General features: G+C 40.5%; 1 protein-coding gene across 2 annotated transcripts; it reads left to right on the top strand.

The window, feature by feature from the left end:
- Positions 1-4,645: 4,645 nt before the first annotated feature.
- ntrk1 (neurotrophic tyrosine kinase, receptor, type 1) lies at positions 4,646-22,141 on the top strand. Of its 2 annotated transcripts, XM_028980031.1 has the most exons (17): positions 4,647-5,133; positions 8,110-8,184; positions 8,837-8,908; positions 10,619-10,687; positions 10,798-10,952; positions 11,067-11,209; positions 11,310-11,448; positions 13,222-13,554; positions 13,690-13,707; positions 15,324-15,382; positions 15,473-15,575; positions 16,922-17,086; positions 17,218-17,348; positions 17,579-17,751; positions 18,942-19,182; positions 19,554-19,712; positions 20,516-22,141. In XM_028980031.1, exons 1-17 carry the CDS (start codon positions 4,940-4,942, stop codon positions 20,699-20,701), a joined length of 2,415 nt encoding a protein of 804 aa, XP_028835864.1. In that variant the 5' UTR covers positions 4,647-4,939; the 3' UTR covers positions 20,702-22,141. The 2 variants fall into 2 exon arrangements, with proteins under 2 accessions (XP_028835865.1, XP_028835864.1); XM_028980032.1 differs by lacking the exon at positions 13,690-13,707 and having other exon boundaries at positions 4,646-5,133; positions 20,516-20,701.
- Positions 22,142-22,764: the final 623 nt, after the last annotated feature.

The following is a 22,764-nucleotide window of genomic DNA, read 5'->3' on the forward strand; positions in this document are numbered from 1 at the left end:
ACGTCTTGTGTCTTCCTGTGTGCAACTACACGAACATGTGGAAACTACACTTGACCCGCCGCTGCTATCTGTGGACATGATCAATGTTGGACTCGGGAGTTATTGATCTGTCGGTGGTAGAGTAGCCTGGGTTCTGACCCAGTCATTTCAGTCAGTCACGTGGGAGAGAGCAATGTTTGGACAGGATATTTAAGGGGTCAAAAACTGTCGGCAAACAGAAGGGTGAGACTTTAAAACTTGGGTGCTAAACCAAAGGCATGGAGAACAAGTCTGTTTGATCATCCTATCTGAGCATGGATAAATATTTCCATGTGCATAATGCAGAGTGCAGCATAAATCATGCCATGCTTCTAAACAATGGTTCGATATGCTCTCACTGTGAGTGCAATATGGCTCATATTATAGTCGTGGCAAATGTTTAATTATCGGTAACATATTGTTGTCATCAGTAAATGTCATTCTTACCTCTCATCATCTTAACCATCATTAGAGGTGACTTGCTAGGCAGCATGGTCCCTCAGGCCACAACCAGACTGAAATAGTTTGGGCGGGCACTATTGGCATAGACCACCTCTTTGTACTACTGCCAGGTTGTCATTCTGTCATACTGCCATCTGAAGTGTGAGTGAACCACTGGGTTCACAAAACAAGCATCAATCTTGGCCTAATTACCACCACGCTTCCGGTCTTCAGCTCTCGCTCTCCCAGATGCACCAAGCCTATCCATCCTACTAAACTGGCAGCTTTAAGAGGCGAGGTCCAACCCTCTCCAGCCGAAGTGGCCAGATATGACAGGCAGCCGGACAGCAGTTGTTGCCATCGTTGTATGATGTGCCTCATCTGTTGTTAATAAAATGAGCTGGCAGCAAAACACTTATTAATTGTAAAAGCAAATTACTACAACCATGATATTCAATGTAATATGAATGTGTTAAATGTAATATGTTAAAATGAATATTCTGATCACATCTTGTAAATTAATTTATTATAAAAGCTAAACAAATGTGTAACAAGTAAATAGAGTAAATAGGTTTTGCTTGAGAAATACAAACCTGAGGTTTTAGAAGCAGAGCAAGCATCCATTTTTAAGCCCATCCCCATTCAACAACACAGCTTGGCATGGACCTGAGGTGGAGAAGCAAATCTCGGCGGAGCTACTGTGATGGTGCATTTAGAATTCTGAACATGCTGTTTGTCGTGGGTCACATCTGGAGAAAATACTAGTCGTATGCTTGTGAATAAAATTATGTTTAATTCATAATGTTTTGTTAATTCAGTCACTATGCAAATTTAATTGGTGGCAACTGGTTTAGTTCAGGAACTAAATAAAACCTGACAATAGGATGAAAATGAATGAATGGGTGAATAGATGATTGTTCAGGTCTATCAGGGGTCATCATATGTGAAATGAATTTGACCCTGACCTCTGATTTTGTGAGTGCTACTATTATAGTACTGTGGAGAGGGTTAATAAGAGAGTGCTGTGGAAAGTGTTGTATTTAAAAGTTAGTAATAGTAATAGTAATAGCAGCAGCAGTGCTGCTTGTATTACTAGTTGTATTACTAGCATTAAAAGCATCATCAGGAACATAAGGTCTGTCATTATCTCATAACATCACATTCTAGGTACCATGACAGAAATGTTCAAAAAATGAGAACTGATAATAAGATAAGATTAGATGATCCTTTCTTAGTCTCAAAAGTGGGAAATTTATGCTATACTATACTATTTTAGTGCTACTAATACTATACTATTCTAAATTAGAGCTACTAATATACTAAGCTACTAGTACTAATAAATGATATAAAAGCTCAGTTACTCATGATTTCCCTAATCAAATATCATTTGATCTCCTCCCAAAAAGTGGGCTGAGCTGGGGGAGGTTGTGAGCTTCATTAGTCTTGGGCTAACAGCTCTTCTCGCAAGCTCCTTGGGTTTCGGCTCATCTACATGAGTACAGGATTCTGGTATCCCCAGCCGACCAAGAGAACGCTCCTAATGAGAGGGCCAGGATTTTATTACATTACCCAAACCCAGAGAAAGCAAGCGCCAATCAATAGCAGGTTTACCCCAGTGAGTTTCACTAACACAGACGGCTAGCTGGTCTGCATATTACTATTTGGGTGTTGATGAGCTTATTTTCCTGGTACAGAGGAGATGCGAATGGAAAATAAGACCGCATGGGGAAGGCAGATGGGGGTTGATCAATCAGAGGAGGTAACACCCGACACCCCTGTTTTCCTTTGTCATCTAATGACTGAAGGAGGAAGATGCCCAAATGTCCAGGCTGCTCATGCAGTTTTTCATGTCTACATATGACACACTTCTGTAAATAACAGCTGGATGTTTGCTGTTCCAAAAACAGTGGTGCCATTTTGCATTCCTTCGTAAGAAATATGTACCATAAACCCTAAGATAGTACCAAAGTATTCTTATAGAGCCCCCTATACACTGTATTTTGAAATTAATCTGTAGAAAACAAATATGTCAAGTTGATTCATCACAGGTTTAATGATATTGCAAATAACTGAAAATTTATGCATGAAAATTAGTACTTAAATCACAATATTCTAAATGGTGACATGTTTGTTTATATCACAGGGTTATTATTTTTTTTCATGCTTTCCTCAGCCCTGCATTCACGTCATTCTTTGGCAAGCAGAACATTTCTCATTAACTGAATCCAATTTAGCCAAGTGAAACGGAACCCATTTCAAACAGCGTTGATGGTGGCAGCATACACTTCAAACGTGCAAATTCAAAATGACAACTATAAATCCTAACAAAATGGACATATCAATAAATACAAAATCTTCAGGAGCTGTGTACCTGGACTGAACTTACACTTTCTAATTTGCAAGGGCAGTGGACAGTGAGGGAACGTGGGCAGTGGTTCCATACATTAACCACTGTCTGTGTAAAAGCATTTCCTTGTAGCAGGTCCAAAAGGGCTTTTACTGAGTTTCCCTCTCATAGTGCTCTATCAGAAGGCATTAAATTGAAGTGTATTGAGCATTGTTTCAGTGTCTCACAGGCATACATCCCTTCACCTGATCCTTCCCATCCTCCCATTTTCATAAGCTTTTATTAATCGGAACATTTTAAATAAGCTTAATGCATTGGTGAGTTTTATGCATGGAGTCATGGACAAGAAGAGACTCAGTCAGCACGTAGTGCTAATGCAGCTAATGTACTGTCACCTTGCTTTTTTCCCATTTCCTATTCATGTATTTATCTCAAAATAGATCTCTTGACCTTTGTAAGATTTGCTGCACTCAAACCAGTGAGGTGACTGCACTCTGATCAGAAACATTCGAGTTGACCCGCTGACTGATGACACAATTATGAGCAAAAAGTCATGGTAGCCAAGGTCATTGCAAATCATAGTGCATAGACCATTGAGACAGCAATTACACATTGACCCTCGATGAATTTGCTGAACAGGCTTTTCACGACTTATCATTCATTTTAGACAGGCTGCGCAGAAGAAAATAGCTCTTACAATGCTTGCAACAGGACACATCATGTTGTTGGAATCTTCAGACCCATCTCCCATTCATATTAGAAGTTGAAAAATATCCTTAATTCTTCATAACCACAGAATAAAAACTCTTTTTCCTGTCTATTTTGTAGCTCTACTGAAACATGAAGAAAAGAGAGTAATAACTGTTGTTGCTGTGTAGGCGTAGAATGCATAATTGAATTAGACACTGCTCTGATTGGCTGTTTGACTCTTCATATCCTGTTCAGCCTTTTATTAGTGAGGAGGCTTCCCAAATGTAACTCTCCCTGATTAAGAAAAAATTATCCAAAGGCTGGAGGCATAAAAGAGAGCTTTGTTAGGCGTTTGCCATGTTCTTTTCTTGCAAAAAGCCTCAGCACCTCATTCCCTTTGCTTTTATGTTTTCTTTTTTCAATATTGCCTCCTTTACCAAAACTGTGAGTGGCAATATACATATAGGAAATGCAGAGAGTGGCCTTGATGTAAAATAATTACTGGTTCCGTGTATGATGCGAATAAGCAGCCATGGCCACCGTAATAAAGAAACCTAAAACGAGTGAGAAGGTTCTGAATGCCGCAGTCCGGCTCTTGTCGCACAAGGAGTTCATTTCCTGACTAAAAAGGACGGTTCATACCAGAAGCCTGCCTTACTCCCCTAGATGGGAGTTTAGGATGTGTTCCTGTCCTGCTTACTTGAAAAAAAAAGTCTCTTGTCAGCTCTTGCCATTAATTGTGGTCAGGGCACTACGACCTTACTCATATGTGTAGCGACTGACTGGGGGTTACCGCTGGAGGAAGAATGAAGCCCACAGCAGACACTGTTGTCCACTTCCAGCCCTGGAGGCCATGTACTTTGTTAAGTGTGGCTTCATTGTCAGGCCTGCTGATCATGAGCAGCCATGGGGGTAAATAAGTTTGATAATGACAAATAAGTGATTAAAACCATTCCCATCAGATGTCCAGACCCAAAAATGTCCAGAAAACGTAACAACACTGGTCAGCTGCTCTCTCACTTCTGCTTGCATAGCTGCTCCCTGCCTGAATCAGAAGTTTACTCAGACATGGACTTTCCCCATATCTGTCCCATGTCTCTCTACCGTCTGTCTCGCCCTCACTCTCACTGTCTCACAGAGGTGTCTGGTGACCACCGCCTCTGCCTTTTCACCGAGAGTCAACTAATGGACTGCCTTGCCCCTCCCTCCATCCCTGACTGGGAGGCAGAAGGAGCGAGAGACTGAGAGTGAGGAGGAGAGGAGGCAACAGCCCACCATTCCCCAGGGGACCTGCCTTACTGTTGCTCCTGCTGCAGCTCAATACCACAGCGCCTGGCTGGGATCAGACCCCTGAGCGCCTGCCTAGTGAGGAGACACTTCAACTGCTCCTGCTGGAAGCCCCCCTGTGGACCTGGTTGGATCTGAGGAACCATTTGGTCCAGCATGGCCGTAGGGGCTTCAATGGGACTGCCCCTGGCCCTGGCTTTCGCCTTCCTCTGCATGGCCATGCCAGCATGGAGCGGGTGCCCAAGGGGCTGCCGCTGCTTCTATGCCATGCTGCAGTGCCTGGACCGGGAGGCCGGCATCTCCGCCATCCCGGAACTCGCAGCCCAAGAGAGTGAGAACATCACCGAAATGTGAGTCCAGCTACATCTGTTTAGCTACGAGACGCCAGTGATGTCCGGTCTGACTTGTTCCCTTAATTTTGCTCTGATATGGTTGAAGAAGTTGAGATGTTTGGGATGTTCTGAGGGACTTCTCAGCGGGATTTGAAGCAAGACGTTGGTTGAATCGTGCCCTGACACAACAAGTCAAAGCCAAAGTAGCCAAAGTTGCGTCATGATGACTGGAGTCTTTTACTTTACCAGTGGAGACACCTATGGGTTTATGGATTCATTGCATTTTGTTCTAAATGAGCATGTTTATGATAATTCATATTTATGATAATGCAGTTGTATTGATTTTTGAGCACTTCCAGACCTTACTATGTGTGCAGTGAAGCTGCTTAAAGAATGTAATGAAAATAATATTTTAATTGTTTATAATATATTTACATTTAGTACAATCTGGAGTGTTTACCAGCTTCATGCTACTACCTTGTGAGCAGTTTTCAGAAATCTCCTACATTAGAGTAGTTGGTTAGATGCAGCACACTGAAGCCTCGCACAGCGGCCACATTTACTCTAACCCATCCGATCGATAAGCACCACTGCTCCATCAACACGTGTTTGTGTGGAACACTCTGTGCTTGTAAATGACATCTCGCAATGTTTGTGAAGCGGGGGCAGTGCACAGGAACATGAGCAGTACCGGGAACAAACAAGGAGTCATTAATTCCAAAACCAGGAGCAGAATTCATCATGCATCAAGTTAGAAATTCAATTTTGTGAATTGCCAACCAATGCTGAGAGAACAATAGATGAAATATTGCCCACTTGGCTCAATCCAATAAGCATGAGTCCCAACCCACCTGCCCTGTAATTACATTACAGCTCTGCAGGTCAATCAAACACAAATAAATATCTGTTTGTGCGCCATACTGTATTATGCACATGGCTCGATTTACTAAGAGCACCAATAAACTGCATTAACTGATGTGCACACTTCTCTCTCACAACAACTGTTTTAGAGAAAACATTTCTGCCTGTTGAGGCTGTAGTTTAGTTTACCTGCAAATTAAGTCACACAAGAAATTATTTGTGTGTGTATATCACAGTACGTGGAAACAATTCATGGTCTATTGGCTCCCTTGCCATTCATAGTTGCTTTATAGCTGGAAGGCCATTTACAGACTTTCCATATGCACCCATATACACCACCATATATACTGCTGTGGCGTCAGTCCAGTCACAGAATCTCCAGAAGGTTGCCTCTTTGACACCGAGTATGGGTGGGTGCTGCTACAATGTGATTTGCAGGGGCGTGGCTTGACATAAACTTTGCTAATTAATGTTTCTGAAGTCTACGCAACATTTCGCTCCACACTGCTGCTGCTGAAACATATTCATCTACTTTATTTCTTTAGTCTCTAACATTTGTTCGATCGTGTTACCATCCATCCTTTGATTCTGTTACTTGTCGAGTTGTGTGCTGACAAGCTCATGTTGCCGAAGATTCAGTTCAGCAGGGCGCGCGCCTCAGCTGTTTTTTTCATGTAAAAAAATGAATTACCCCCCCCATATTGTTGGTAGAAATGAATTCAATGCCAAAGACGTGCACCAGATAAAACTCGAACTTGAGATATTAGCTGGACACAACAGATCAATATTGGGGCACATGACTTGTCCTCGTAAAAAACAAAGGTCTAGCAACACCCTTGGTGATTTGATTTAAACTAATTTTAATCCTTCTGAAGAATTTTCTGTGAGATTCTCTTAATTAAATAAGTGCCTGCAATCTGCTGCCTTGTGAATTGACCACATTTCCTGAACTAAAAGCAGACTTACTTGTATACATATTTATTCTATTTCTGTCTAAAAAGACCTTGAATTTACTTATTTATTATGTGGTGGGAGCAAATTCATAGGTGGGAATAACATAAGCAAATTTTTGAGCATAGATATGGAAAAGGCAGTGAGCAAAGTATAGGAGATGTGAAGATCAAGGTCGTGCAGAGCATCGCTTTTAAAGTTATGATTGGCTCATACTTCTCTGAAATAAAGTAATTGTGAGGAGAGGACTGCATGCTATACTTTCTCTCTGCAGCATAGGGGCTGCTGAGGGTAGAGATCATCTAAACACAGCAATTTCCAACAATTGCTCCAGAAATGAATGAAACATGCAGCATCTACTATTATGGGTGTCTCCCTGGTCCATCGAGCCCTGCAAATGTCAGTTCTGTCCTATTTAATATATATTTTCGGCTCTTGGCTGTCATGTTGTATTTGATTAGGGAGTTTTTGACACAATATTGGGGTTGGCATAGGTTTAAACAATAGCATCTCATGGCTGTCTTTGCAGCACTCAATTCTGCATCTCCATTCAGATTCACTCGTATGGTGTTATTACATAAATTGCACAAAATATCATATCATTTGTGTAATTATATAGAGAAACATACATGGCAGTCTGGATTTGTTCTCGCCATTTCTTGGGAACAGTGAATTGGTCTACTGCTGCTGCTGCTGCTGCACCTCTGTAATAAGATAATCAGCCACATTCCTCATCAGGTCAGGTGTCTGCTGCATGAGAGTCAAACAAGTGTGAAAATAATGCGCTGTTTAACACAAAAAAAGGCTGCAGTGGTGATTTTCCCTGTCAATACGGACAAGAATTCACAACTGTAAATGTACAGAATGACACAGATATACTCATGACACTGGCTAACTGAAGCTAAAATAAAGAAAATAAAGCACTGAGTTGTTTTTCATTACAGAAATGCTTCATAGTAGCAGACAGTTATCAGGGCTCTTAGAAAAGAATGAGAATTGCTGGTGTCTTCCTCCTGTAAGTCGCTTTGGATAAAAGCGTCTGCTAAGTAAAGTAAAGTGAAGTAAAGGCAGTTGCTTCCGACAAAATATGTAAAACAGACTATTGTTTAGAAAAGATGTGAGTTTCATCCCCAGATTCCCCAGATTCATATAAAACGCATCTCTCATTGGTTTATTCTTCAGCTATATTGAAAACCAGAGCGACCTGGAAAACATCACAGATGTAGACCTCGCCAATTACAGAGAGCTGAAAAACCTGTAAGTACCTTAGTGGCTATTAATTTATTAGACGAATTTATAAACAGTACATTACTGATGTATTGACACTGTAATCGACATTTAATCCTTGTGTTATTTACAATCTACAAGCAAGGATCCAAGGATGTTCATGGAATGGATTAAAAAAACTAAACAAAAATAGATTTTTTTTCTGTTTTCTGTTATGTTTATATTTTCAGGCTGTTGTGTCCTATTTCTGTTAGCGTTATTAAAATAATTTTATTTCATGCCCTTGTGCCTGTACCCCACACCGATTTGCATTTATAGTGTGAGTGTGAGTGCTCTGTATGCTGAGATTATCAACACAGACTTCTCTCAACACAATCATTTGAAAAGAGAGAAATTCCTCGATTCAGGATTTAAAGAGAGCAAATAATCATCCATTCTAATTCATTCCAATATTTGTTTATTAAATATCTATAAAGATTTGTCCACATTATGATGTCTTCCTGAAATCCATGCTGCGCTAATTGCTTTCTGTTGTGTGCATTATCCATACAGCTCTGATATGATCTCAGATCATATAAAGCACTTCCACTGTGTTTCCCAATGCTGGCTCAAGATTTCATTTTTTGTGTTCCCAAACCATCATCCCCAACTCCCAACCCCCACCCTGTCCTCAACTCAACAGCACAGTGACATCTTGTGGGTTGATGCACATCGCTGATAATGCTTTCCAGTTCAACCTCAAGCTCCAGTTTGTGTAAGTGTCTTGTCTTTACAAAGGATTGTCTTTCTGTCTCTTGTCCTTGTCATGCTTTGTCTGCGCAATTTGTAGTTGTCAGTCACTCACACTCACATTTCACCAATGGCTCAACAAGTTTTAAAGTGTATTGGCTGCTTTTTAGTTTAAGGTTTAACGTTAAGGTGACCTTAAAATGCATAAAAGTTTATTTTGAAATAACATATATATATATATATACTTGTGTGTGTGTGTGTGTGTATATGTATACACACACATATATATGTACAAAATCTAATCAGAAGCTTTTAAGTTGATAATGAAATATTTTCCAATCACAGTATTTTGTCAGGATTACATCATTGACTTGAGAGCATTGGTGAGTAAGCGAGTCAGATCTGTTTGTGTTGTTGACCCTTATCACCACCATCTTGTAATCATTACTCCAGTGTCAGGGCAACATGGCCTGTGTTGCTGCTCTGAGGAAAAAGCGGTTGAGAGATACCGAGAGATAAGGGGCAGTGTGGGGAACACTGGTGGGGGGGGGGTCTGTAGAAATTGGAGAAGACATCCACCAGTCACCTTTTACTCGCTTTCTTTGGCGTATTATTGACAACTGATGCATAATAAATACACTCCACTAAGGGTCCATTATCGCTTAATCAATATTTCACCGAGGCTTCAGCAGTGGAACAGATGTGCCTCAAAGTCCGGGAGCTTTTTCTCTGAGGGGATGGGGGCTAGCTGGAAGGGGGGGGGTTAGTGTGGTCACAGTGAGTGCTACTGTAAGCAATGCAATCCAAAATGTGGGGGGGGGGGTGTCGCTCTTCAGACGCACCTCTTTCCAAAATCCTTCCGAGTTTCTTTTTACTTTTTGCCATTTTGAGTCCTGCAGTAACCCCACCTGCAAAACAGCACCAGCTGCTATTCCCAGCCAGAGTAGCATCATGTTAGTAATAGATAGGTCTGGGAGGACAACCAATCAAACTTCAGCGATCAGGAAAAAAATGTGCGCCCTCCCCTTAAAAAGCAGTAATTTACCAGTCTTACCCAATGTTGTCGACTGTCATTTTTCTGTGTTTAAAGGTTTTGTTTTGCTCCAATAGTATTACAGCATGCTAGAATCACAAATATGACAATTGTCATGTCTCCCAGTGCAAAGGTGAATGAGTCACAGAAGCTCAACAAAAAGAGGTGTTTTACTAAACACGCACAAAAAAACAAGGCACGATGGCCAAAAAGTCCACTCTTTCTGGGACCTGATCACTCATGCCTAATGAGCGGTGGCTGGGAGTGATCAGGACCCACTAATCAGGTGCACAGGCACTGGCTGTGTGAGTCCAGTGGCCAATGGCAATCACAACAATTCAAAAAGTGTGTGCCTTAAAATGCTTTCTGAAAGATCTTTAAGCCTACAACACATGGTCCAGTATAATGTATAAACATTTACATTTTAGATTTATAATATCTTGGATTAGGTCTTTTTTACCACTTCAGATTTGTGATACAACTGCAACAGTTTAACAGCAAAATCTTAAAATATATAGTTTAGTAAATTTAATTGAATCTTGCTAAACTTGTACAAGTTATGCCAGCAAGACGCTGATTGTATGTAAGATGTAAACCTTCTGGATTATAAATTAAGTGACAATATCAGAGAACTCATAGACAGTTTTGTGAAACTGCTCTGTAGAACGTGTCAAACCATGTTAAATGTTTGACTTATAACAGGAACTTGGCCTACAACTCAATAAAGCTCATCAGCTGGAGGGCCTTCCATCATCTTCCCCTGATCAACCTGTAAGTCATGTTCATTTTCATATTGCGTTATATGCACACATTCTATTTTAAGCAAATGAAAACAAAACATCACATGGGATATAGAAGCGCTTTCTCACTCTGACCCACAGAATTTTGAAGGATAACCCTCTGGACTGCTCATGTGACCATCACTGGCTCCAGCAGTGGCAACTGGGTGGACGGGGTGACCTGGATAACCAGCCTTTGACGTGTGTCTCAAATGATTCCTTCCAGCAGCTGGACACCTTGGTGATAGAGAATTGTAGTAGGTGGACCCTTCATGTCTCTTTCCTGGAGATGCCTGTTTTTTTTTTTGTTGTTGTTTTTTTTATAAATATAGTAGCAGGAAAATTCTCAAGTATTTGGACTTTTTTGACAGGTGTCCCTGAAGTCACAATCCATTCTTCTGAAGTGACAATTCAGGAGGGAGGTAATCTGACTTTCATTTGTGAGGTGACAGGTGTGCCTACACCCACAGTTAAATGGCATACAAAACAGCTCAAGTCCTACAACTCCCACGAGGTACTGAATTATCTCTGCTTTATCTGTGCTATAGTTTTCACACTGAAAAGTCACACATGCTGTGAATACATACAATTTTTTCTGAACTACTTGGTTTCAGTTAAGGATCGGGGGCACCAACCAAGGGCTCATTCTTCATCTGGTAAACGTCTCCTCAGCCGACAATCTCCATAACCTGACCTGTGAAGCAGAGAACCGTGCTGGGCCTGCGACAGCCATGGTGCCCCTGGACATTGAGTGTAAGTTCAATTGTTTATGTCTATATTTCTGGAGTTGGTTCAGCTAAATATTTGTTCAATAAAACATATATAATACACATACATGCGTTCTACAACAAATTTATTTTTTATATAGCCCATAATCACATACAGTGTGTCTCAAAGGGCTTTGACAGGCCCTACAGTTGACACCCCCCACACTTGACCCTTTTGCGCACATGGAAAAACTACACTAAAAAAAATCTATGAGAAAGAAAAAAGCAAGGCAGAAACCTTGGGAAGGAGTGAAACAGGGAGGAACCCCCTTTCAGGGTAGAGTGAACACTGTCTATGCTTGACTAGGTGTCTGTGTATTAAAGTGGTCGTAATCATGAGTGTCGGGATTGTAACAGACTGAGTGTAACAGAGTAAACAGATGAGTTTTCATTTTAGATTTAAACCCTGAGACTGTGTCTGAATCCCGTACACTGACTGACAGGCCATTCCTCAACTGTGGTTCCCCTTCTATGTAAATATTGCACAGCTTCATACTGTTGACTGTGCATCTATGATAATACAATATAACATTTCAACTCCTTTATCCCTCTATAATCTGCAAATAAAGAGACAGCTTGACTTGAGACAAATCTATGACCATCGAGGGACAGATAATTAATGTCAGGAAAATGGGATAACAGTCGTCAAGATCTTATTTGAGCTCTGCTAATGGACCTCTCCCTCATACTCCGGAACACATAATTGTCAGGATGGATTGGCAGGCAGTAAGTGGCAGTGTAGTCGTACTGATCAGCATCGAGTCCTCTGGTGGACAGAGTCTCATTAACTGCCACTTCATAATTACCACTCAAATCAGCTGGGCGTTCCACAACAACTAGTGGATTTGGTTCCTGCCAATGATCTCATCCACACACTCCTCAAGGTGCTACTTACGTGCCAGAAGTTTTTATTCATTTTACTTCACTTTACTGAAGTTCTTGGCAACTTGCAAAATTTGACCTAGTCTTCCTACCAGAGTCACAGTTGCCTAACATTGTCAAGAGTGTTTTTGGAGTGTGACATAAATTCTATGTATCCTCCTTGCCAAGCACTTTCTTGTGGAGGGTCATAGGTTAATAGCAGCGAAATGGCCATAGAGGAGCGAATGTGCTTCTTACATCAGCATGTTCTTCGATTTAAACGAACCATTTCCTGCACCTCATGTTCAGTGTGCTTCCAGGTACCTCTTGTGGTCAGGTCTCATAACAAGCTGAGGATTCATTATTTATGCCAGGTCAACAGGTTTATGGTACAGATGGAACACATTGATTGGGATCACACTGGCTACTCTGGGTTCCCAAATGGTTAATTATGGAAGATGGTATGTTATAATACTGCTGACATGAATTTTACAAAACAGAACTGTGCTTCTCTCAGCCATCTGCATCAAGAAACATGAAGCAGCAGGAGATGTTTAGGGTATAAATTCCCCCTGATGTAATCTAGAGAATTCAGATTTCTTTCTGATCTACAAAATAATTTGATATTTTTCAAATTATATTAAATATCAAGTCTTAATAAAGTTAATCCCTCCATGGCAACTTGGATGATGCTTACATGCACATATTCGATGTTACACGGCTACAATAAGATGTAGTTTAATTGGGCAATCAGAATGCATGCTTCTGTGTAGATTACTAGCTCTGGTGTCATGTTATGGCAACTGCTTCATCAAGACAGTCAATGCATGCATTTAACATGGATGTATTTATGTTAAACAGAGATTCTGATTGCGATGTTCCCTCTCTTTACTTTCAGTCGAAGTAAAAATTTTGTTTCTGAGGGACGCTGAGCCACAGCATCATTGGTGCTTCCCTTTTGCGGTGGATGGGAACCCTTCTCCCAAAATTCACTGGCTATACAATGGCACACAATTGAAAGAGAACCGGTATACTTACACCCAATTCATACCAGACTCAGAAGATGGCTCTGTGCAACATGGCTGCTTATTCCTCAACAAGCCCACCCATCTCAACAATGGGATCTACACTTTGATAGCAGAAAACAAGTTGGGTACCGACAAGGCAACAGCAATGGGGATATTCATGGACAATCCTTTCGACTCATTTGACCCAGAGGGTATTATACCTGGTGAGCATATTACAGAATGGACAATATATTTTACATTATATAATCCATGGCATAATAAAAATGTGGAGCATATCAGGATATGAAGGCATTATCTTGTGTCATATTACTAACAGACGTGTTCTTTCCTCATGCCAGTCCTAACTGATGAGTCAAGTAAGTGTTTTGGAATTTTCATGAAAATTCTATGTAGACATTTTTTTTGACCATGCAAATATATAAAACAATCCAACATCCCATGGAACTCGATTGAATATTCAATATATAAGAACAAGCCTTTCAGAAATTCAAATATAGTGTATAGTATATAGTATTTTCTAATTTAATTCTAAAAGTTAACCATTTTTATGTGCTAAATTCATTACACACAAAGTGAAATATTTTGTTATGTTAATGATTAAATCTGTTAGCTGATCACAAATCCAGTATCTTTATTTATTAGAATACCTTCAATCAGTCAAGTTTTCACAATATAGAGATGACCAAATTATGTGTTCATTTATACAGCCAGGGAACAACAAATGATGATTGGGTCAACTATGAAAACTGTATTATATTAAAGTGTATTTGAAAATCACATCTGAAGTAAAGATGAACCTTACAAAAGGATAATTATCTTATACACACTAGCAAATCCACCAAGAAATGGCTGAAATTGAACAAAGTAGAAGAATTAAAAGCACACTGAATTATATTATTTTCCTTTTGTTGAAGTACAGTGGGGCAAATTGTGCAAGTTGTCCTATTTAAAAAGATGAGATAGATTTGCAATTTTAGGAGACAGAATGTAAAAAAAACAGGAAAAAAAATTTTTGTATTTAGCACCTAGAAACAAGCAAGAATTCTGGCCTTCACAGACCTGTTCATTTTTTTGCAAGAAGCGCTTCTATCCTTCACTGGTTACCTGTATTAATGGCACCTGTTATATGTATAAAAAAAACACCTGTCCACACCTTCAAACAGTCAGACTCCAACCTCCACCATGGCCAAGACCAGAGAGCTGTCTAATGACACCAGGGACAAGATTGTAGACCTGCACAAGACTGGGACAAGCCAGTCTACAATAGGCAATCAGCTTGGTGAGAAGAGAGCAACTGTTGGTGCAATTATTACAAAAGGGAATAAATACAAGATCACTGACCATATCTGCCTCCCAAGGACACCTGTGAAGCATGGGGGTTTAAACATTATGCTTTGGGGCTGCTTTTCTGCAAAGGGGAAAGGACAACTGATACGTATTAAGGAAAGGATGAACGGGGCCATGTATCATGGAATATTGGGCCAAAACATCCTTCCATCAGTGAGAGCATTGAAGATGAAACATGGCTGGGTCTTCCAGCAGGAGAATGATCCCAAACACACTGCCCGGGCAACAAAGGAGTGGCTATATAAAAAGCATTAAAGGTTCTGGAGTGGTCTAACTAGTCTCCAATCCAATAAAGAATCTGTGCTCAGCCCCAAAACATCTGCAAAGTAAAGGTTACAATACCAAGTATTGAGCTGAACTTTTCCACTATTTTCCAAATACTTATTTTCTGCTCCATTATTCAAATGAATTCTTTAAAAATATTTTTTTTTACATTCTGTCTCTCACAGTTGAAGTGTACCTATGATGAAAATTACACACCTCTCAACTTGCACAATTGGTGGCTGCCAAGTACATTTTGCCCCACCTTTCTTTTATATGAGTGTATGGTGAATATTTTTGTGCCATAAGCTTTTTGTGCTTTGATAAGTTTGTGAGTTGCACTGATTAAATGTGTTCTCATCAGCACCTACCAACCAATCCCAAGAGAATGTCCCCGAGAACTTAGAGAGTCGGGTTTTTGGGGTAAGAGACTTCTTGACATCAGTTCAGACGTGTCCTTATAGATGACCTGCTTAACCTTCTTTCACGATTTTCACATGTCTCTGTGCTCAGGTGTCTGTGGCCGTGGGTCTGGCAGTGTTTGCATGTACATTCCTCCTCATCATGGTTTTGGTCATTAACAAGTGTGGTCAGCACTCCAAGTTTGGCATACACCGTAAGTGTGACAGAACCCTGTTCACATTCTTCATGTGTAATGTTCTAATATCTCCTTTCATCGCTGTCAGCTATGGGGCCAGGCAGTTTGCATGGTGTCTGTTGTAATGTAAAGGAAACTATGTCCTGCATATTGTGAGGAATGCTGGAGGTGGGGTCTCCCCCTAATAAATGAGAGCACTGATGACAGGCAACTGAAGCCATTTGGTCAAGAATTGTTCAGATGAAAATGGTAATAAAATCATAAAACATGGGTGACTGTGACATTTTGCATTAAGTAGATTGTTCTGAGAGGGGCATTTGAAGAGAAAGTGAAACACTGCACAACAATGAAATGTTGGTGAATGTGTGTGGGGACATTACTTTGCTCAGTGGCACCCCAATGGATTTGAATCAGCAACCTTCTGATTATGGGTTTGTTTCCTTATCTGCTAGGCCACAACTACTCTCAAACTAGTCAAGAATTTTCTTTTTAAATTAAGAGGTACTCTTTAAGGGGGCACCAGGATTTGAACTTGAGACCTAAGTAAAGGTCTGCGGTCAAATGCTCTATCACTAAGCCATACGCCCCATATCAATCTAGCAATGGATAAAAGATAATAGCTATAGTTCAAGTGGAAGAACATTCAAAATGCTAATCCAAAGTTGTATCAGTCCTCAAAGGAGATGGCAACACTGAGTGATAAAAAAAATGCTTCCTCCTTATCATGCTTTAGTGTCTAAAGTGGCTCAACAGCGGACATTGTGTTCTCTTTTTTTTAAGTAATGTACAGAAGCTTGCAACATATGATTTCCACTAAGCTGTAACTTTGCAGACTGTCAGCTAGGCAGAGTGCTGCCAGGTCTTAATTACAGCATGCAAAGTAAATAGCATCAGGAGCCACAGCCGGCGAAAGGGCTATTAAAGAAGACTGATGGATCCTGGCTTTTCAGGTCCACTTGGGCTCCTCTAAAAGTGCCTAAGTGGGCCTGATTGCCTCTCTTGCCTCCCGCTTGCTATTCCCACTGTTGATCCATTCTGCTAGGCCCAGGGACTCTGTGGTTATTGCCTAGAAGGTCTTTATGATTTGGGCTGGAATATTTTTTTTTCTAATTGCCTTTATTACTGTCAGAAACAACCCAAGTAATAGACTTCAAATACGCTCCCTGTCATTTCTTGTAAAGACCTGAATGCCCATTGACAATGGTCATGATTACTGCAAGTGGTACAATGTCAAGTTCTGTTTGGGAAAGTTATATCAGAGTTGTACAAAATGTTCGAATGAGCACATGAGCACATGTGTATTTATATATTTTCATTTGCTCTGAAAGTTCATGTTTTGCTGAGAACGACATGTTCTGTTACAGGTTCATCAGTTTTGGGGACAGAGGATGACCTTGCCGTGTCCCTCCGCTTCATGAACTTTGGAGCTAGTCCCCCTTCATCAGATGAGGGGCCACTAGATTCTGGCCTGTCAAGCTTTGTAGAAAACCCTCAATATTTCTTCGGCATCATCAAAGACAAAGACATGTGTAGGTCTTCCATATTTACTTTATTAAAAATGTGTATTACTGTGTGCACATCTGTCTGTCACATCTTGCTCAGTATGTTTGCTGCTCTGTTATTATAAGTCATTATGTCATCCTAAAATGCATATTTGCAGGTGTTCAGCACATAAAACGACAGGACATTGTGCTGAAATGGGAACTTGGAGAAGGAGCTTTTGGCAAAGTCTATCTGGCTGAATGTGCCAACCTAAGTCCTGACAGTGACAAAATGCTGGTAGCCATCAAGGTAAGCACCTCCTTTCTTTCTTGTGTGCAATTCAAATAATTAATTCTTATGTTGAAGATGCATGTATCCACCTCAGGAATCTGGTTAATACTCATTAATATCATGTTGTAGGTCTGTGCAGCTGTACAATGACATTGCAAGGGCTGCTCATGTCTGGGGATTGCAGTCCCTCTACTGTACTGTAATGCTAACTCTTAACTGCAAACATTGTTCATTGCTCATTTGCTCAGACTCTGAAAGATGCAAACGAGTCCACCAGGCAGGACTTCCAGCGGGAAGCAGAGCTACTGACTGTCCTGCAGCATGAGCACATTGTACGGTTCTATGGGGTCTGCACTGATGGTGAACCGCTAGCCATGGTCTTTGAGTACATGCGACACGGGGACCTGAACCGCTTCCTCAGGTAACTTCTAAAAGCCATGTGTGAATGAAGTAAATGAAGTGAAAAACAGCACACGGTGCACACAACAAAATGTGTCCTCTGCTTTTAACCATTACCCTTGGTAAGCAGTGGACAGCCATGAGAGGCGCCCCAGGGAGAAGTGTGTGGGGATCGGGATTCAAACCGTCAAACTTCTGATTATGGGGCCACTTACTTATGTACCAAATATCTATTGGACAGACACAAAACAAAAAGTTCTTACACATAATATTTCTTCACCATTTACCATGAAAAGGAAACCACCATATAAAGGCCTAAAATGTGTGGATGTCATGGACAGAAGTATTAAATCAGTTTTCAAACAGAAAGTGCAGAAGGTTTTCAGGAGTGTTATGTTTTGTCCATATGCCTTAGATGCATCAGAAATGCAATAAGCGTAACTTCTGTTAAAAAAAGTGATTCCAATTTTCAAATGCACTCACTCATTCTGCCCGCAGTCACTGGATTCAAGCAACTTGAAAACCATCTTGCCACGCAATACTGGAAAAGGCGATAATATGCAGAAGTCTACAGTGCTTATAAAGTTCACAAATAAAGAAGACAGGGCTCTGAGGGGTTTCTTAGACTGGCCATATGCTCTGCCGATATTGAAGTCTGAGGCATATCAATCTCAGATGGAGTCTGTGTGCCAGGTGTTGAGGAGGCCAGATTGGAAGTAGGGACAGTGCATGTTGATGGGGAGGTGAAAATCACATTTCCAGTAGTCAGTGTGGTTGTGACTCCAGTCACAGCAGCAGCTGTCTCTGCCCTACCACCTGCCCTCTAAACTAATAGTGATAACATATTGGACTTCCTGGGAAATAATGGAGGGGCAGGCAAGTGACAAAGTAGAGGCGTAATATTATGATGAATGGACACATGTCAACCAAGATGCACAGAAACGTGATTGAGGTAACAATGGTAACCTTACAATGTACAGTGGATGGTTGGAGCAGAGCATTCATAGCTAACAATTAAGTTACTGCTATTGAATAATATTCTAATTATGAAGTTGCATGCTAACCCATCATTAGACTGCTGGAAATGGCCAGCAAAACAAACAATAGACTTTCTCAGCAAAAAGGCTGGTGTGTGGCCCTCGTAGATGACTGTGAAGTGGGGTGTGTGGAGGTCAGTGGTGTGACCTTTTTTGCCTTCTTTCTGTCTCTCAGGGCTCATGGTCCAGATGCAAGGATTCTTGACGAGGTCAAGATACCCCCTATGGGTCAACTAACTCTGCCCCAGATGCTCCATATCGCAGCCCAGATTGCCTCTGGCATGGTCTACCTGGCTTCATTACATTTCGTCCACAGAGATTTGGCGACAAGGAACTGTTTAGTAGGAGAAGGTCTAGTGGTGAAGATAGGAGACTTTGGGATGTCACGCGACATCTACAGCACAGACTACTACAGGGTAAGCTCCTAGAACGGGAATTGCATTTTGGCTATATAATTTATATTGTTTTAAAAATTGCTGATGAAGGTAGACAAAAATCATTTGAATTGGATGCACGCAAGTCAACATTTCATGAGTTAATAGCAAAAGAGGTTGAATACAGTGAAAGCCAGCCGTATCACTAGTCCCATTTGTACATGGTAATGGGAACTTATATTTAAAAGACTTGAGGCATGACACTCGGTGAGATGGTAATCCTCATGATTCTGTTGTTAGGGGAAATCAATTTTATGTTTCAGAGGTATTTGAAACATTACAGAAGTGGGCCAACAATGGCAGTCGTTGCCCATGTTATTGCTTCAACACCTCCCTTCCACTCCCTCTGATAGGTTGGTGGCCGAACTATGCTGCCGATCCGGTGGATGCCTCCAGAAAGCATCATGTACAGGAAGTTTACTACAGAGAGCGACATCTGGAGCTTTGGTGTAGTGCTCTGGGAAATCTTTACATACGGCAAACAGCCATGGTATCAACTCTCCAACAGCGAGGTACTGGCAGCTGTGAACATCTGTGAAGTGTTGAGATTATCTCTATATTGCATCATTGTATAGCAGTTTTGAGTAAAGAATATAAAAATATTTACAAGTGATTCCAAACACTGTGCAGTAGGATCAATACAGGCATGAGTGAACTTGGGCTTTTAGATGAAGCCCTAAGAAGTTGACTTCAGTGTGACCACAACTGCACGATTATAGGAAACAGGCCTCTCTTCTTTCAAGTTGGGGGTAGATCATTTTTCCCATTCACTCAATCCTAATCTGATTTGGCCTCTTCTTCACCCTGGGCCAACGTTGTTAAACCTTGTTAACCTAATCCTTGCTGGTTTATGATGGACATGCCCAATTATTGAGGGGTCTAATTATGGGGGTGCACATAGATTGTCTATGACACTCCATCTGTGCTTGAAACGGGGTCCCAGACATTTGGATAGGGGTCAATATGAATCTTTTGTTAATTTATTGCTGTGATTGAAAGCCCATTTTTAAATAATTCATCTGCTAAGAACCTCTTAATATAATTGAATTAAACAGTGCCTTAAGGTCACCGCCTCCTTAAAGGCTGACTTGAAAGTAGCTTCCAAAAAAAGTGATTGACAGTGATTGATTGGCAAAGAAGTCATTATTTACAATGTTGAATAATGTGATTTATTTAAAATGGACAATGGTTTAATTGTGTATAGCCTGCCCAATTAGATCTATATTAAAATATGTTGCAGGAGTCTTCGGTAGGCCTTGAGTAATTCCATTGTTGTAAATAGAGTAATGGCTGGTTCCTCTGTTGTTCCCCGCAGGCTATAGAGTGCATAACACAGGGCCGGGAGCTGGAGAGACCCCGCACCTGCCCCAAAGAGGTACATCTTCTCATGCAGGGCTGCTGGCAAAGGGAACCACAGCAGAGGCTCGTCATCAAGGACATCTACAACCGTCTGGTCGCCCTAGTCAAGAACCCTCCAGTCTACCTGGACATTCTAGAGTAAAAGCCCACTGAAAACTGGAAGAAGGGAATTCTTGTGGGAATGGGTCTTTCCAGGAAATATAGATATATGAACTGTATTTATTTGCCATAACTAGCACTAAGGAAGCTTGGTGGAAGAAGTTGTCTTTGCTAGTCTCGGCTCATATTATCTGCTGGTAGAAGTTCAAGATCCCCTTGAGAGCACAGCAAGCTTTCCACTGTTAAAAGTAGGGATGGGTATGCAGAGGAAAAGCATGCATGACCACAAACAGAAACAGAGCAATGGAATATCCTGAGTTTCACTTATTAAAGAGTCAATAAGTTAATAATTTATTTTAAACAATGTATTTAATGTGTGACAGTATTATTTTAATCAATTGATGTATTATTATTGACTATGAATGTGTCCTTACAACTAAAAGAAAGTTATTGTTATTTTCAAAATTGCATTTTATGTTGGGTTAAGCAGAACAATTGAGTTGAGCATTTTACATATTGTGCCAAGTTGACTGCAGTTCAGACATTTTCATTTGCTGTGTTTGTCAAGAGAATTTGAATGACCATATATTATAGTTATCTACGCGTGGCTGTGAAATAATTGCATGTCTTGGAGATGTCTCCTGTTTTCCATTGAAGAGGCTCATTGTCCTTCCATTGTGGCCTCCATCCTCTTCACGGACTGAACCGTTTGTTTTGTGCTGAACAATGAATATCTCATGGATTGGTGACAAACAATTTGCAGGCCTTTCTGATGAACCAGAGAGTATTGTAGTACTGGATGATCTGTGGAGAATCATATTTTGTTTCTTTTTCTGACTCTTTAAAAAAACGAGTATTGTTACAGTCTTTTTTTCCTTCTTCAAAAATAATTCAGTGAAGAAATAATTTCAAGCCACTTTCTAGAATTGTGAGGTTCCTGAATGGTACTATAGCTTGCATTCTTAGTGTCCTTGGCCCCATACTGTAAGCACTGTTTGAGAACAGCCATCTCTCTCCATTACAGCAGGACACTCTCTGAAAGGGAACTTGTCTTGCACTGATGCTGCCCTTGTCAGGCACCAGTATTAGGAGCGTTTTATAAAAATGAACTGATGAAATTGAATATGTCACGAGCCAACGGTCAACATGAACGTTTGTAAACATTACTTCACAAAATATACTTTTATATTGCTTGTCATAGTGCTTTGTTGGAAAACAGTATTTACTGGATGTTGGAATCCATGTTTTTAATACTCTTCTCAAATATAATAGCTTGTTATAAAAGAGGTGGGCATTTCTAATTCACAAAAACAAGATTTTGATCCCAATATTCACCTTAGCAGCTGAATTTTGGATTTATCGTTGGGCTCACTTCTGAAGTAGAATCTTGATGTTAAGTCATATATTTTGTCCCTGAAATGTCCACCTCTAGTAATCAGTTTGTAATTACTGTAAAATAGATGCCAACATCTGAATAAATGTTGAACTGTTTCTGTTGTAGCTTCTGTGCATGTTAGGAACATCTTGTTACAGTGTTAGTGTGTACAGTCATGCCAAAGATGTCCATTTTCATAACTTAGTAAATGGTATTAGATCTATTTTTGCCATCTCCCTTTCAGATGCTTGCGGCATTTCTGTAAAAATACTGTATGTAAAATATGGAACCAAAATTGGTAGTTTGATGTTCAGTTATTATAAACACATCAAGGTCAATGGACATTTGGTTAAAAGTAGTTTTGAGTTAGCTTTGAAATGAAGCTAATCAATTATCTAAAAAATATTCTGTATAGATTTTACCCTGTGCTGATCACACTCACTTCAGCAGAAACTAAAAATGACACATGTAACACTAGTAGAGATGGGGGGTGACAGGACATCATACTTGTGTTTTTTTTCGGGTCCCTGATCAAATCAGTGAAGTTGCTGCAAGTGCAAGTCTGTGTTTCAAATGCACCTTTCATAAAACTGGTAATAGGGAGTAAGACATTTACATTTGCAGCATTTATCAGACGCCCTTATCCAGAGTGACTTACAATCAGTGGTTACAGGGACAGTCCCCCCCTGGAGCAACTAAGGGTTAAGTGTCTTGCTCAGGGACACAATGGT

Source organism: Denticeps clupeoides, chromosome 5 (assembly GCF_900700375.1).
Source record: "Denticeps clupeoides chromosome 5, fDenClu1.1, whole genome shotgun sequence".
Taxonomy (NCBI): Eukaryota; Metazoa; Chordata; class Actinopteri; order Clupeiformes; family Denticipitidae; genus Denticeps; species Denticeps clupeoides.

Excerpts from the sequence above, each read along its gene's own strand:
- ntrk1 (XM_028980031.1), top strand. The coding sequence starts at position 4,940 with ATGGCCGTAGGGGCTTCAATGGGACTGCCCCTGGCCCTGGCTTTCGCC. Across the intron at positions 15,383-15,472 it reads TAGAGAGTCGGGTTTTTGGG|GTGTCTGTGGCCGTGGGTCT; the intron begins GTAAGAGACTTC and ends CTCTGTGCTCAG. Across the intron at positions 15,576-16,921 it reads CTCCAAGTTTGGCATACACC|GTTCATCAGTTTTGGGGACA; the intron begins GTAAGTGTGACA and ends GTTCTGTTACAG.